Source organism: Cololabis saira, chromosome 22, assembly GCF_033807715.1.
Source record: "Cololabis saira isolate AMF1-May2022 chromosome 22, fColSai1.1, whole genome shotgun sequence".
NCBI classification, from domain to species: domain Eukaryota; kingdom Metazoa; phylum Chordata; class Actinopteri; order Beloniformes; family Belonidae; genus Cololabis; species Cololabis saira.
In genome coordinates this window covers 10,567,168-10,584,536 of record NC_084608.1, presented here as the reverse complement: position 1 = coordinate 10,584,536, position 17,369 = coordinate 10,567,168, and the positions used below count along the sequence as shown (strand labels likewise).

Here is a 17,369-nt window from a genome sequence, read left to right as displayed (position 1 = left end):
GATGAATGAGACGGCAATGCAACAATTGCTTGGTACCTCTTAAAAAAGCGTTGCACAATATTCAGGGTGAGGTAATGTTGTTGAATAAAGATCGACTTGTGCAGTGTAACATACATGTATCATTGCGTGTGTGTGTGTGTGTGTGTGTGTGTGTGTGTGTGTGTGTGTGTGTGTGTGTGTGTGTGTGTGTGTGTGTGTGTGTGTGTGTGTGTGTGTGTGTGTGTGTGTCTGTGTGTGTCTGTGTGTGTGTGTGTGTGAGGGAGGGAGTGTTTGCTGCTGGTCAGCTGTGAGGAGCCTGCGGATTCATACAGTGTAAAATTCTGCTGGGGTCCCAACACCTTTCAGCACGGTCTGGTTTTAGCAGATCAGAGGTGTTGGTGAGCACGTCGGTTTGTGTGTGAGAGCCATGCAAATGTGTCATCGTGTGTGCAACAAGCTCCCCTAACATGCAAACATAAAACATTCAGACCGGAGGGAAGGATTTTGAGGATCTGCTGGTGACGATCCGAGTGCATCTGTGACTATGCGTGTGTGTGTGTGTGTGTGTGTGTGTGTGTGTGTCCTGAGGGGCTGCGGTCAGTGGAGGTTGATGTGATTTACCTGGACAGTGAGGACGACCTCACTTTTGACCTCACCCTGTTGAGACGGAGTTATTAGGTGGAAGAGAGACGAGGGAGATGCTCCCAGCCTTTATTTTTCATCTATTTATGTATTTTAGTTTTCTCACAAGAGTTGCACATAAAGGCAATCATGAGGTTAAGTCCAAGAGAGTGCGTGCGATGAGGTCATGGTGTGACTCCAAAACTATGACGTCTGTTATTTCAGAACATGCTAACAGGAAGCTGTCTGTGCTGTCCGTGTGACTATAAAAGAAATGCAAAGCAGAGTTTGATTAGGACAATCGTGGAAAAACGATGCAGGCAGTAAAGTCAGACGAGCAATGACAAACATTTGCTGCATTTTAATCAGCCGTATACTGTATATCCAACCGCTCTAATTATGCTTTAATGAGCCATAACACTGATTGTCAACCATTGGCTCACTTCTCTCTGAGCCAATCAAGTTTTTATTGGCTCCTCTCTGTGTGCATGGAATTTCAATGTGCCGGCTTCATCCGTTAGATGACAGAGCTAGGACATACAAACAAACATACACGTGCACTAATTTACGAACCGATGATAATAAGCAATCTCATCTGCAGCAGAATGCACAAATCTAAAAATGACTCAAACTCATAGATATCGGAAGGTTTCCCTGCTTACAGGAGGTCCCTTTAAATGGGCGTCTTCGCAGGTTGTGGTCCCCTCAGTGATATCAAAACAAACCTACCCACACACACACACACACACACACACACACACACACACACACACACACACACACACACACACACACACACACACACACACACACATACATACATACATATAATAACATGCCATGTATTCTATTCTCTATAATTTGTATTATTTAAATATTTTTTTTACGGTCAAAGCCAATAAACACACACGTCCTTTATCTCAAATTGTCCTCTCAGGAAAAAGCGTGATGGGTATATTATGTGATGGAAAAGCCTTGTGATTTTTTGGTATTTTTTTCCCTGAAAATACAATCTGGATTGTAATGACTTGCGATGAATGTTTTATCAGGCATGGCCTGCAAATGGAGCAGCAGTGTCATTAAAACTCCAGTGTGTGGGATTTTCAAATATCTGTTCGCAGAAAATTAGGCCTTCATGTCCACAGAGTGAGCAGGTCTTCTACCACTGAATTCTTGCATTATCTATCCATAACTGCTTACTTTCTGGTATATATTTGCAAGAGAAGCGATAGGCGAGTGGTAATCAGCTGGGTGCAGGTGATATTTTTATGGCTCTTGTGCAGGAAAGGCCAGATTGTAACCGTTATGTTTGGTAAAGCTGAGGTCTTCAGTACTCGGTAAGTAGCTCAGGCTCTCTCTTTGACTGTATAAATTGGTTATATGGCCTCTAAAAGTCAAGGAAAGGTGTCCCTTCTTTAGCACACTTAACTCATATACAGTGTCCATCCGTTATGAAAGGATGCTCGGCTCCTTGCTTCGGCAGTGAAGCATTGTTTTTACTGTCGATATCAGTGGAGTTTCTGCAGCAAAGTGAGCCTTTCATCTGATCTCTAAAATAAGCCATAACAGACTGACAGCAATGTGCTTTAATTTAATATTCTCTCTCAGTGTGTCAGCTGTTTTAAACAATTTTCAGCTGAAATTTAAGTGGGCTGATCTCAGTCGCGGCGCGTAAACAGAACCTCTTCGTGTTGGTTTCTGCAAAACCTACAATATGATCGGCTGTATGTGTTGAAGTGGATTACCCAATTGGACCCTATTTTTAGCCGGCAATCAGTAATTTATAATGAAAAAAAATAAATGAAAAGAAGCCATAGAAAGGAGAAGTAACAAAAAGAGAGCAGAAAACTGGGACAGCATGCTCGGTTGTGTGTGAGCCCAGTGAAATCGTTGAGACGTTATGCATTCAAATGCAAATGCATCACCTGTTTTTTTGAAGTGCCCTCTATCCTGAGAGGGAGTCAAGGATGTTAACAAAAAAAACAAGTGCAGATGATCATCAGATGTTGCCAGTTTCTAACTTTTTCCCTCCCTTACACAGATATGCAGCATGAAGCAGCTGTTCATCACAATAAACTGTTTCACATTTCATTTGAAGAGCTTTTGAATAATATGCTGTGATGAGCGACTGTGACGCTTCAGGTGAACGTTCCTCCACGCACTCGTCTCGGTTTCCTCCGAGCAGCCACGTCCCTCATCCTGTTTTAATTGGTCGGTTGTAAATCGCTTCATCCAGCGGCGCAGCCCTGCTGAGACGGGGCACGTTTATTAGCCTCCATCAAAGGCGCCTGCGAGCCTTTAACATCTGCAGCTGCACTACACCACTCCTGCTGAGCGCCGGGCCTCTGGTTTACGTGCTCGCGCTGGACGCCGTAACCACACTCGTGATCTTTGAGCTTTTTGAATTTGCAGCCTGCTCGCGGCTGTTTTAGCCTCGTTTATGTCTCGTTTCTTGTTGTACCATCTGTATTTTTCTGGTACATGAAGGCAACAATACTAAATATCTTCAGGGAGTTTGAAGCAGTGTTATTGCAGATGGATGCAATACTTTGTAAAAGTCTCTGTTGTTCTGTACAGATGGTCGGTGTTGTTTGCGAATCTGTGTGACTCATACGGCGAGCGAAGCCAAAAAGCACAGCGCTCCTCGGCTCGTCCCTCGAAAATGGCCCGCGAGCTGCAACTGGAAGGCCTCCAAAAGTTTAACGCGCGGTGGATCCTCAGGCTCTGGACATGCTGCCGCTGCCAACTGCCCTCCTGATGTCATGCCCTTCATCCATCAGTGGAGGGATCAGCGCTCCCTAATCACTGTGGGAGGACGAGTAACCGCGAGGAGGAGGAGGGTTCTCCGTGTGTGTGTGTGGCGTCTGAGTCTGGGCCGCAGGGGGTGACACTGCTGAACTTTTCAGATCTGGGTTTGCTTTCTCATTGCTGCACTTGCGTACAGGATCCTTTGGCAAACTAGCTCTAGGACACAACCATGCAAACATGAATGTTTATGTTGGTTTTAGTCATTTACAGATGATGATATAGGAATGAGAGTAAAGGTGTAATGGAAAACTGAAAAGATGCAGACTGTAATTTAAAAACACAAAAAAAACAGCTTTTCTGATACGGGTCAATGACGTGACGCCTACATTTTCCGAAAAACTGATTTTTTTTCAATTCAAAAAAGGTTTAAATGGATAAAAAAAATACCAGATATATGAACTACCTGTCCCACATATGGACTCACTTGAATTTTACAAAAAAAATACTAGTTATTTGGGATTTTGTTGTTGTTTTAAGCGTCAAAATGTCATGTGGTACGACCGTCCGACCATGACTCTTATTTTGAAAACTTTTTTCAAATCACTCTAAATGTATTTAAATCAGTCTTCTGCCCTATCTGGCATGATTTCTGAACTGTCTTATAGTGTTGTGTAAGATTGCAACACATAATAAAAAAAAAAACACATAATATACAAACAAAGTTTGACTCATGTCCATTTTATGAAATATCATGTGACACGACCATTAAAAAAACAACAATTTTTGTATAATACTGAAAACTTGTAAAAAAAAAGATGTCAAGATGTTAAGGAAATTAATTAATATGAATCATGGTTGCACCACATGACTTTTTTTTAGTCTAGTGCCAATTCATCTTGACAAAAATCACTTAATTTAAAAGTTTCATATGAATGTATGTGTACACAACATTCTTAATGTTTGAACAACTGCAATAGATATTCTTTTTTTTATTATTTTAAAATTGACCTGTTGAAAATCCTTATTCGTCATTGACCCATACATGAACAACCTCAAGTTAGCTCAACTACTGCAGAATCAGTCAATGCAACACCTCTGCAGATGAAGGGAGAGTGCTGTTTTTCTCATTTGTCTCTGTGAGGCCCTGTGAGGGACTGTGGAGGATTTACCCCTTTTCTCGCCCAACTACTGCTGGACCAGGCTCCGGTCCCCTGCGACCCTAAATGGGATACAAGCAGGTTTAGAAAATTAATAAATGAATGAAGAGCGAGCGAATCCTCGTGGATGGACGGACCACGAATGGACACAGGACGGCGCTTTAGAGGGGTAGGAGGGGAACTGATAGAGCTTCTTTTCATGATGAATAATCTCATTACATCTTTTACACCTGAAAAAAAAAAAAAAAAAAAAATAGTTACAAACATTATACTATTTTTCAAAGGTTTTCTTCAGCCGCTGGTCCAGGAGAAGGTCTGCAGCATCCGAAAGGGCAGTGATCTATATAGAACTTAATATCCCTCTGAACCAATGACCTGAAAGATAACCAAGTAATGACCTGGTCCGGCTCCTTCCTCCCTTTTGAAAAGTTCCCTCATCAAATAAAAGGTTTACAGGGTGGGAAGACGTTATACCATTAGCATTTGGGAGGATGTGGTTGCTTGATTGAAAGCCGGTTTTGAACTGTGGACGGTATAAAAACGGATGAGGGCATCAGCTGGCAGACGTGGAGCCGATGCTGGAGGGCTTTACCGCTGACAGATCCCAGACACTGGTGCCAAATAGCTGAAATACATCAGTCTCCCACACGCTCCTGTCATCAGCTAGTCGCTCTCTATCAACATTGTGCTGGTTTTCCTTCCAAAGATGTTCAGACACACTCATTTTCCTTCCTAGCACTTATTCTAATACCTGCGTTTTGGTAATGGGCCGATACTGACGGCCGGTTCGGTACCATTTGCTGACCTGGTGCTGGATAGCTGGTTCTGTAGACCGACCCACTCGCCACCTGCTGACTCTAAACTGGCTTTTACATCAGCAAAGTGTGTGTTTATACGAATTAACTGGTACCCGATGTTGCAGGCACCGATTAGGGCTGGGCGATATATCGAGATTTTAATATATATCGATATATTTTCAAATGCGATATGGTTACGAGACAATATCGTTTATATCGATTATTAAAAAAAAAATAAAAAATTAATAATTTTTTTTTGGGGGGATTTATATATAGCTTATTTTGTGACAAATTGAATTGAATGTTTTATTTGAGATTTGCACAAATGTTTTGTTATTTGCACAACTGTCAACTTCAGTGGAAAAGTCTGCCTGTTACTGTCTACATTGTATTAATTGCACAGTGTATTTTAATTTAATTGTTATGCAGGAAAGGGATATTTGTTTTATTTTATTAAAGAAGCATTTTATTCTATATATGCAGGCAGTTTATTTTTATTTCATTTGTTTTATACATTTTGATATCGTGCAGACCTCTGTTAATAAAGGAACCTGTGTGACATTTGGCACGAGGCTTTGTATTAAAACTGACTGTTTTTTTAAGGGTTTGCCTCAGAAAAAAATGAAGCTAACAGAGATGCTATGCTATAATGCTTTGGGGGAAACCCCAATTATGGCACAGAAAAAATATCGATATATATCGAGTATCGCCATTCAGCTAGAAAATATCGAGATATGACTTTTGGTCCATATCGCCCAGCCCTAGTACCGATACACTTTTTTTTCTGAAAAATTGACGACCGGAGTGTTTCCGATGCTGCTTCAGATGCAGAACGACCCTCATTTCAGTAGATCTCCCGCTTCCTCTTCCATCTTCCTGCAAAGTGACAAAGATGGGAGTGGCTAAACGGCAAACTCAGACTTCAAAAACCAATGTTTGTTTGACTTCTTTCATTTATGGACTAAGTTGTGAAAGTGGGGAAGTCTCTGTGATGTTTGGGCTTCGGATGCTTTCTGCTTCACCGCTTCTGTTCTTTAACTCGCTTTGACACGCTTGCACACCCCCGTAACAAGTTCCCTCCTCGCCTTGCGAATGAAACCTTTTAATTAGAAATTTTTCTGTCACTTTGACAGCGGCTGTGAAGAGTTTTCAGTCCTCGTTTAAGCTTCGATTTAAAATCTGCAATGAAGATTGTGAAAACTTCATTGATGAAACATTCATGGTACTTACCAAGAACAAGGCTGATTTCTTAATGAGGAAACAAAATAAAACTGAAATGTCACTGTAATTTCCCTAAACTTTCCAGAAACACTGATGATGTGCATTTTAGGTAAAAAGACACACCTATATATTCTTCTGAGATTACATAATTCCTTTATCGCCTGTTGAACATCCAGGTTAAAGGTTCAGCGGCGTTCTGAGTGACTTGGGGCATTGTTTTTGTTTAACAATAGATTGTTCCTGAGGAAAAACAATCTCCTTAGCACTTACGCGCCCAGTGTATGTCTCTGCAGCCAGGCAATACGATTAAGATGCAGCGCAACATGCTTTTCTTTTCCTTTTTGAATTCTCAGGGTTTTGTCTCTGGCGCTACACGCTGTCATAAAGCATTTACCGAAATTGTGTCGGCTCGAAGGAAAAGCGGGAAAGAAGATCTGACCCTGAGCTGAATCCAATACCACTGCATTCTGGTGCAAAAAGGGTTCAACACGTGTTTTATAAACTTATTATAAGCTTTCCATTAGCTATTCTGTAATAAGTGATTGTTTAGAGCTGTAGTTTGTGATAAATATCCATAAGTGCGTGGGGGAAACATTGTTACGCCTCCTGTCGTCATGTGTAGTCACACTTCCCACTATCCTCCCACTGTGCAGATGCTCACCACTTCTGCTCCCCTTTGATCAGTAGCTGCAGCTAATGAACCCGGTCTTGATTTGTGTGTCACCGTGTCACGGATGCACCGCAGCCTCCAGGGTTTCTGATGCCGCTGATGATTAAAAGCTTTGCCACATCCAGGATTTGGACAGATTTGTGAATCACGAGTGCCACTCACTGCCATCCGTGAGTGATGTGATGAAGGCGATACGGTTTCACATCACAGATTAACACTTTAAAAACCCAGATACAGAGATGAAAAAGCATCAGCTTCAATATTAAGCGGTGCGTCACTTTACGATGACATGTTTCTGTGTCGCTTGGCCCTGTGCCGGTGTTTACCCCGGGTGAAGGGGGAAGCCAGTTGTGTGATCAATACTGATCGCGGGGAGCTTATCTATCTACGTCACGTCCGTGGGATGTATGTTATGGGACTGACGGAGCACAGCCCCACGTGACCCGTGAAAGGGGACGTGCTGGGGGTTCGGAGAGCTGAGAGACATGAACCAGTTTAGCTGTGATCAGTCAAACATCATATACTCGTCACAAACACAGAGGGGCCTCTGGCGTGTGAAAGGAAGGGTCACACGATCAGTAATTATCCCAACCTCTGAGGGCACGTAGTTAAAGACTGATCAGTTATTGATCAGGTTACGTGACGCTGCCTTTCATCCATGTGGAAACACTGTTTTCACTCGTGATCTCGTTTTATGTGTAATTTTTTTACATACATTGACTCACAAATATGTAATTTGCTGATGTTGAGCCGGACCAGTGATGTGATGATTTAATAGAAGTTTAAAAGGTTGCAACAAATCTTGAACAGTGTGAAGCAGAATGGATGGATGGATGGATGGATGATGGATGGAAGAATAAGTCCACAGAAAGAAGGCAAATATATATATAACAAATATGGCAAAAGATGTATAAGGAAATGCTGCCCTCATGTGTCTGTACTTGGAACTGCAGTTCCTTTTTTTATTTTAATTTATTTATTTTTTAATGCCAATAACACAAATAAAACAACTACATTCCTCTTTCTTTCTGTTCCAGGTGATGGACACACTGTCCAGACTTTCTCACACAATGATCGCACAGCAGACTGGAATCAGGTGAAGCAAATAAATGTGATACAATCAACCAAATCAGACAGCAATGTGTTGTGATAAATGAATACTGAGACATCTTTCTGTTTCTGCAGACCCTTTCCTACCGAGGAGAGTGTTGAAGACGAGGACATCTACAACCACCTGGAGGACCTAATAGAGTATGTTTCCTCCCTTTCAGGACTACTCATGTGGGGGACTATCTTTAAAAGATACATTTTTCCTTCTCTTATGTGCCATACATAGTTCAAGTCTCCAGCTTCCATACGTCCAAAATTCCTCAGTTTTGAAATAAGTTTCCCGGCCTTTGGTCTTTGAGTGTTGACCTGCGGCCAGCTCCTCCACGGCTCCCTACGTGAGCTCATCCCTCTCTCTTCTCAGATAACCACAGGCTGCAGGAGTGTGTTATTAGAGCCCATTCACCACATCCTCACACATGCTTTGCAGAGTCATTTTAGAGAGGATGCTGCAGGACGTCAAACGGACCTGAGTGAGAGCGATGTTTACCGAGCTCTGAGCTTGCAGCCTTGTCATCGGGGATCGAGCCAATCGGCCATGCCAACAAAACATTAAACTCTTTGATGTTTTCAATGAGAAGTGACTCGATCCTCACGACAAGCTGGGACTGTTCCCACTTTTAAGCGTGATGAAGGAACACATGAATTATGTAACATTACATGATCATACTTCTTGGTCAGAGTAAACAGGGCTCATGATGCGACAGTAAAACAGTAAAACACAGCAGCCATCTGTGGACTGAATCCTGCTAATTCAAACACATGTTTTAATCATTAATTTTCTATTTTTTATTATGTAATTTCCCTTCAGATGTAATTTGATCTAATGAACTGAACTAAACTGAATGCAATTCTCTTCCACAAGCATCAGTCTAAACGTACACCTTGCATTATTATGGAGCAGTGTGCGGTTGATTTTGTGGTGACGGCGTTAGTTGTCGGGTATTTGGAGCTGAGGAAGACAGATAACCGTGCAGTAATAATAACGTTGGGAAGCCTGCTCTTTTACTGGGGACTGACAGCTCTTTATGTGCAGGAAGCAGCTCACTTGGAGTAGTAACCGAGGTAAACACCGGGCTGACAGCAGAACGCAAGGTTTGACGTGGGAGTGTGGATCTCACCGAACGGAGCTGCTTTCAGCTTTTAAAAAGCATCCGCTCACACGGAAACATGTCATTAAACACAACAAGCCACCCCCCTCTCATTCAGCTGCTAAGCAGCTGATAAAGGCCTTTGATCTGGAGGGGGAAACTTCTCCTCTTTTGCAAACGCATCGTACTTAGTGGTGGGCTCTGAGGACGTTTTAAAGAACGGAGCCAAATGCTTGAATTTTCAGTGATAAATTCCTGATTAAATAATCAGTAATACAAGAATGTGCTGATGAATGAAAGAGGTAACTGCAGGACTCCTCAGGGCAGGGCAGGACTCCTCAGGGCCTTGGAAATCTCTTATTTCTCTTTGTAACATGCACATATTCATTTATTATTATGGTTTAGTCCATAGGTGTTTAGCTGGATAATATTTTAAGTTATGTGGCAATAAGAGGATGTTTGTCTAGTAAAAAGGCAGAAGAAGAGAAAAAGTATCACAGAAGTGTGAATTCGACCAAAGCCCACATGGGATGGTCAAGTTTGGGTTCAGGTGGTTTAACAAAATTCCCACAAATTATAGTCTGATTACTGAATTATTATGTTTGCCATTCATGTTCAAAATAAGCTACTTCCCCAAGTCAGGAACATTTGGAATGGTAAGGAAAGTGAAAATGAAAGCAAAAGACCATAAAAGTCTTTTCGTTGGTTAATAACAGACACTTTTGCAACACATTATGAATAAATAAATCAATAAAGTATACACGAATCCGGCGACCGGTTTGTGTGTGCCGCCATCTTGCGGCGGCGCCATTGCTGCGGTGACAGGTGTCAATCAATTCATGATGCTGTTATTGTAACCTGACGCTCCACACAGCATCACAGCATCATCTACCGTTCTACTCTGAACATGAGAGCAACTTCAGACAAGGAAAAGTGCAATGTAGTCGTCCAAGCTTGACTGCACTAACATAAACACCCCTGACATGACAGCAGTAACGTTATGGCGACTTACTTAGTGAACGATTACTCCTAACTTTTAATCAAGTTTTACACTATTACATCAGTGTTTTGTGAAACACTTAGTTCTTACACTTTGTAATTCTCACTTTCATTCAAGTGAGGCTGGTATGTAAACACCGGCGCCCCATGGCTAATGTTAAGCTAAGCGCTCTAACATTAATGTTAGACTATTTTAACTGTAACCTAAGGTGTGGGGTTCATATATTGATATTAAGACACCCGTCTGTGGCAGGAATCAGTATGTTCCATGCACTGTGACAAACTTGGACTGAAAGTCGTGAACACCGGCTCAGAAACTGATTTCTGAGTTGCACAGGATTTGCGTTGTTAGCATTAGCGTTACATGGCTAGCGAATAACGGTTAAAATTAGCTGTTGGGCTATGCTAACCTGAATGCTAGTCATTTTGACATGGAGAGAATGACAATTTGTAAATGTAAATACCGTAGCCTACTGTTTTTATTTGGGACAAAGTCCTTTCTGTGGATGTTTTGTATCCACCTCTGGCGAACACCTTGGTCCTCGGCACGCCCAGGAAATCGGTGTAATCCGTACGGTCTGGCACAAGGACAGTCTTCGTTTGGTAATGGACTGTGTGTTTTGCATAACGTTTTTTTCCAGATTTGTAATTTTCCACTGCTGTTTGAACAGCCAAGAACGGCACAAGTCCTCCCCGAATTCCGAGACATTTTAAACTTAAAGCACTCCACTTTTGGGGACCCTTTCATTCAAAAGCGCTGAAATACAAAACATTAAGAGAGCCTGGCAGGGAGCCGCCACCGCAGTAATGGCGGCCGCTCGACTTCCGGTTTTTGCTGGATTCGTGTATAGGCTCTGTAAAGATTTTTCCACATTATAATGTTCCCATTCCTTCTCCTGTCACTTACTGTAAAACATGTTCTGGCAAAAATGATCTGAGTACAGAACTATTCCGGGTGTTACAGGACGTGCCGGACCGTCCCCACTCATTAGGACAGTACCGTCAGAGGCTCTCCGGTCAACACAGCAGATCCGTCTGCCCCGCTGTGGTCAGAGATGACAGTTCTACATAGAGAGGCTTTAAGTTCTGCAATAGACTTTTTTCTGCATATTTTGTTTTCAAAATTTGCCCCAAATTCCTTTTTTGAAGTCAGGTCGGGTCTTCAAGCAGGCCGGTCTGTGGCGTGTCTTTGTAATGTGTCCAGAGGGAGGTTTTGTGATGATTTGTTGAAAGATGCCTGCACGTTCCTGGAAATGGCTTTACTTTGAAGAAGCCAGGATATGTTGCCCTTCAAATCAAAAATGTATTTTCCTGCTTTGAAGAAGCGTAAATCACAAAGTAAGCTCTTACTCATGCGGTTATGTCACTGACTGAGGAGTCCTGAATCAGCGATGGCCAAAGGGTCAGAGTTCACAGGTGTCCAGCTTAGGTTTGTGCTCTTGCCCTTTATGCCCTGAAATTCCTCCTTATGTACATCTGTACTTGATAAGACATACATCTTATGTACATCTGTACTTGATGACAGTAACTATTTGGCTATAATCATGCTAATCCCTGCATGGGATGGATGCTTATTGTCTCTATTCATTCTGGTTGGAAGTTAATTTACATGAAGGTATAAAGATCTATATTACATAAAATAAAGTTGATGAGACAAAATATAACACAACGTAGGTTTGTTCCACTTGCAATTAAGGAAAACTCAAAGGGATGTAAGAATCTCTGAATTTTCCTTTTCCTTCATACCATCACAACTTGATCTGATTTTGGTGTTTGGATCACAATATTTAAGTTGCATTTCTTTCTTTTTTTATATATGTGTTTTAGATACTAACTCAACTACTGTTATTAGCTGTGGCAGTGTTTGGAAATATGTGTTATAGTTGTTTTATTTGTAAAAATGTGAGACCTTTTTATTTAAGTCGGTTTTATTCTTCTTCACATGATTTTAATCACAGTCAGTTATTTTTACATTGTTCCCATGTTTTTGGTCGCCCTATAATTTACATAATGTACCACTGTCTACACATACTGGTCACTTTTCAGAGCAGCAGGGTTTTCTTTTCTATTTTCGTAATTTATTATCCCCTCCACCCAGTACTCGAGTTGTAAAAAAAAATCAGGGGGGATGGTGGATTTTATCATATGGGGACAGATAATTTGTGATGATTACAAATATTATAATATATTACAAATAATATCACTGACCAAAACACCTGCAGAAATACTGCAGGAATGACAGCAGTTAAATGCAGCCTTCTGTAAGCTTTAAATATCCACTGGGCTTACATCAAACACATCAAAACACAACAATAAAAAACAGTTTTCTGAACTTATCAATATGACTCTGTCCTTCACAGGATAAGTAAAATAGATCACTGCAAAAACTCAAAATCTTAACAAGAATATTTGTCTTATTTCTAGTTAAAATGTCTCATTTTAGTAAAAAAATCTCATTACACTTAAAACAAGACTCATCACTGGAAAAGACAACAATTTTCACCTGTTTAAAGTAGATTTTAACTTGAAATAAGTAGAAAAATCTGCCAGTGGAACAAGATTTTTTTGCTTGTAATGATAAGATAAATCTTGTCCCACTGGCAGATTTTTCTACTTATTTCAAGTGAAAATCTACTTGAAACAGGTGAAAATTGTCAAATAAGTTATTTTTCTGGTGTTATTTTTCTGGTGATGACTCTAAATGTTGAAATAGCAGTAAAACCACATTCCTTGATGAAATGACAAGGGATGGAAAGGGGGGGTGGCAGTTTTACAGGGGGGATGATTTGGACCGTTTTTATTTCAGGGGGGATGATTTTGACTGTTTTTATTTCAGGGGGGATGCCATCCCCCCTCATCCCCCCTCAACTCGAGTACTGCCTCCACCCACTATTCTTAACAATAACACACCTGCACTGTTACATGTCCTTACATACTAAGTGTAGTTTTCCCTCATCTTTCTTTTTTCTTGTGCACATTTTGCTTTTGGTTGGAAGTGGAAAAAACTGAATTTTATATACGCACACACACACGCACACGCACACGCACACGCACACACACACACACACACACACACACACACTTTGAATAGCATGACATTAGTCTTCCCGCTGTGGTCCAGTAATTGGCTCAGATGTGAGCAGGGCTTCCTCGTGTGCACACTCACAGATGAGGTGTCGTCCTTCTTGCTAACAGGATTCATAACGAAGCTTTAACATCTCAAACTGTAAAACCAGGACATGTCACCCTTCCAGGCGACTGTCATGTAAAGTAAGAACCGTGAGCCAGTGCAAAGCCCCGGCTCCAACATGTTCTCTGTCATGTGTGCTGCAGTGAGAGCGGCGTGGACGACGAGGAGGATCTGTACGACTGCGTGTACGATGATGAAGAGGGTGGAGAGATCTACGAGGATCTGATGAAGACAGAAGCCATCCCTCCTCCGGTTTGTCCCTAACTTTACAGATACACCCGGCCCTGATGTGTTACTCCCGTGTTCATGTAGTTCATCGCTCAGTTATCAAGTCTATTTGACTGAACTTTGCTTTAAACACACCTGGAAAACTCAAGCGTGAAACCCACTAAAGAAACACCAGTTCTGAACACTTTTGATGGAGGGATGCCGAATTGCAAACATGTTCAGACTGTTTATTTTATGTCAAGTTAACATTTCTAGGTGCATCCTCCCTCCCTGGGTCTTTAAATGATGCACACGTTCTTTATAAGCTTTAATGAGCTCAGCATCTTTCACACGGGGTTTTTCTAACTGTAACTGTTAAATGTTTATCTACCTTTTGAGATAAACCAATCGCCCCGGAGCTGCATTTGTAGCACGTTAGCACTAAAATAGCTTCTATTCAACAACAAATGGAAAGACTGTCATAATGTAACAGACAGAAGAAAAATAATGTTTTATTTTTCTTGCAAAATGTAGAAAGCAACACACAACTAACGTTACATCTAGTTTATATGGTGATGTGTTTATGCCAGTGGTTAAAGCTATCTTACCTTGTTAAGCTGTCTCAACTACAGTAGCACCAAGATTAGATGTTGTCTTTGTGGTCGAGGTATAAAACTTTGTTCAGTTCAGTTTCACCCTCTTTAGTCTCCAATGTGCCTCGTGGTTCACCCAACAAATACTCACTACCACATTTTGTAGCTTAATTATTTTGTTGAGTAGGAAAACCTCATGATCTCCTGTAGTTGGCAGACACATCAGCAAGCATCTGCTAACCCCCAGCTGGCTCAAAGGCTCCAGTCCACCACATCTGGTTTCAGACTCAACAGTTGTTCAGCCCCCAGCGCTGACACGCCGTGTGTGTGTGTGTGTGTGTGTGTGTGTGTGTGTGTGCGTGCAGCCGTTCCAGAAGCAGGCGGAGACCGACATCAGGGGTTGCTGTCTCACAGAGATCAAGCAGACAGAGGAGAAATACACAGAGACCCTGGAGTCAATAGAAAAGGTACGACAGACCAGCGAACGGCTGCTTTTCTCGGTCTGACCTACAATCTGTGCAGGATGCAGAGCTGAGAAGCTGAGATGCTGCACGGTGGTGTCACTCGGAAGCATTTACTCGTGTAATATTTCACAGATCTAACTGTTAAAATGGATTTTAAAGTCAGAGGAGGGTTAACGTTTCCAGAAAATAAGATGATCAAAACTTCCTATGCTGCAAAACATAAGCTTTTTAAACTTTTAATCCTTTTTTTCATATCTATCAGACCTGAGAGGTTTTTATCTTTTAACAAATGTGTAAAAAGCTGTGATGTTCTCCGTCCTTGAGCTAACTTTCCCTGTTTCTGGTCTTAAAAGGCCAACATCTACAGCAGCTACAAATGTCTCTTTTCTCTCTTTGTCTGCTGGCACGCTGCCGCTGATACCCTTCCTCATGAGAAACAACCCTGGTCCATAGTCCCCGTGTTTGTGCCTGTTGGTGTGATGGAAAACTATACACAAAATGTTTCTCCACATGTACCTGGAAGGATTTACCCATCACACAGACCGTGTTGTGGAGATCTGGTTTTGCGAAACCAAGGGAGGTTGAATTAGCCGATGGATTAGGATAAAAAAAAGGAAAAAACATGCTTTGAGTCATGCAAAACTATTTTACTGGACTCAAACTGTCAAAATGTGCAAGCTTGGAGATGCACACCAGGTTTCATTCAATAAGGTAGATCTGTTGTTTAATTTCATGACATCTTGCAAAAACTATTAACCAAATCAGCGGTTTCCATCATTTTTGTAGTTTCTGCTCGCTGTGTCTCATCGAAGGTTTAGCAGAGTCGCGTCAGGTCCTCGCTGCTACTTAGCACCTCAGCGTAAACGGTTTTTCTGTGATTCTTTTATTCCTGAGATGTAGATTCCTGTGAAACCACAATCGAACATTAAATGAAACTTTCATAGTAAAGAAAAAGGATAGTCCCACAAAACGTTTCCTCCAACCGCGTCAAGAGCGATGAAAGTCAAGTGATCCTAGGAAACACTTCCAATATGAGAAGCTGAAACAGACGCATTGTTTTTGACCATTTTGAGGAGCAATAGATGAAAATAAGACGCAGTAATCAGCGCTGCATTGTGAAAGAGCAGGACTGAGAGGTGCTATCCGTTACCTGGCACCTTTCCCTGGACGGCGGAGGCCAAGCGATTTCCAGACGCTGCAGCCACAGCTGCTCGTCTCCTCCCTCTCGTGCAGGTTCACGTCTCCAAGAGGCTCTCGCCTGATTTCCCAGCGGAGCTTCTCACTTGATGACTTCTGATATGAAGCGGATGGTGGAATGTAGTTTGTGCTCCTTTGAGATGCGGAGCTGAAGATGTGGTGGGAGTTTTCTGAGAGGAAATCATTACATCGCAAACTCTGACAATGAGATTATTGTCGTGACCCAGACAGTCTTCATTGTTTCTGCTTACCGCAGCTCTTTGCAGCCCGGCCCCATAATGTGATCTCTCCTCACGCAAAATGACTTTCCCACTTCTCCTCCAGAGGGGGCGAGCTTCATTCACCTGCATTCTGCCTCTCTCTTGCAGCACTTTATGATGCCCCTCACCGTGTTCTTTTCCATGGAAGAGATGGCCAAGGTGTTTGTGAATATCCCGGTGAGTCTCTGTCTTTGAATGTGGTCAGGTTTATGACACAGTCATTCTTTTGAATTTACTGTATTTACATATCTCAGGAGAAAGTACACAAACCCAAATAAAGGAAAAACACTAAAGCCATTTTGAACTAGTAGTCATTTTGTTGAATGCAATTTTAATAATTTATATTTTTATTTAGTTTTTTCAGTTTGTTTGATGATTTCAGTTTAGTTTTAGTGAGCTTAACAAGCGCATCAGTAGTTTGACTTTTGAAAAATTGGTTCTTTTTAGTCTTTATTCTGTCTTTTAAGTACTGTTTTGTTCGGACTATACGTTTTTATAGTTTGGCTGTTCCTGCTACTTATACTCAGATGAGCTTTATTCATATAAAAATAAAAATATATAATTAAAAATATAAAATGTTCTTAAATGTTCATACACACTGAACGACATGAGTGAGGAGTAAACATTACCTGCAGCCACCAGAGGGCGCTCTAGGCCGGTATGCTACTCCTGTAGGTTACCACTGAAAATTAGGTCATTTAAACACTAATTTAAATACAAATGAGAAACCTGCATACCGGTAACTTGCTTGATGGACTCGCCTGCTTGTTATGTTAATTCTGCCTATTCAGCCTCCCAGGTAGGATCTTTATTCTATTGTGTAGCTGAATAACTGTCAGCGTGACGTCAGCATACCGGACACCTACGTTCAACTGAATAATAGTTGATGTGACACGAAACACATTTCCCCCAAAAATGTGACTTATAGTTCAGTACGACTTAGATAGTTTTTTTTTTCTTCTTTATTATGCATTTTTTGACTGATGTGATTTATACTCCGGTGCGATTTATAGTCAGACAAATACGGTAATTAGAATTAGAAAAAAGAGTTAGTAAATGTAAAGATGA

The 17,369-nt window shown here is 41.5% G+C and overlaps 1 protein-coding gene across 2 annotated transcripts in view; it reads left to right on the top strand.

Annotated features, from left to right (window-relative positions):
- Positions 1-17,369, top strand: part of LOC133422904 (guanine nucleotide exchange factor VAV3) — a 105,336-nt gene that overhangs the window by 44,079 nt on the left and 43,888 nt on the right. For both annotated transcript variants that reach the window (XM_061712928.1, XM_061712929.1), the window contains exons 3-7: positions 8,231-8,289; positions 8,379-8,444; positions 13,724-13,832; positions 14,746-14,847; positions 16,410-16,478. In XM_061712928.1, the coding sequence (XP_061568912.1) occupies positions 8,231-8,289; positions 8,379-8,444; positions 13,724-13,832; positions 14,746-14,847; positions 16,410-16,478 (405 nt within the window). The remainder of the gene's footprint in view (positions 1-8,230; positions 8,290-8,378; positions 8,445-13,723; positions 13,833-14,745; positions 14,848-16,409; positions 16,479-17,369) is intronic.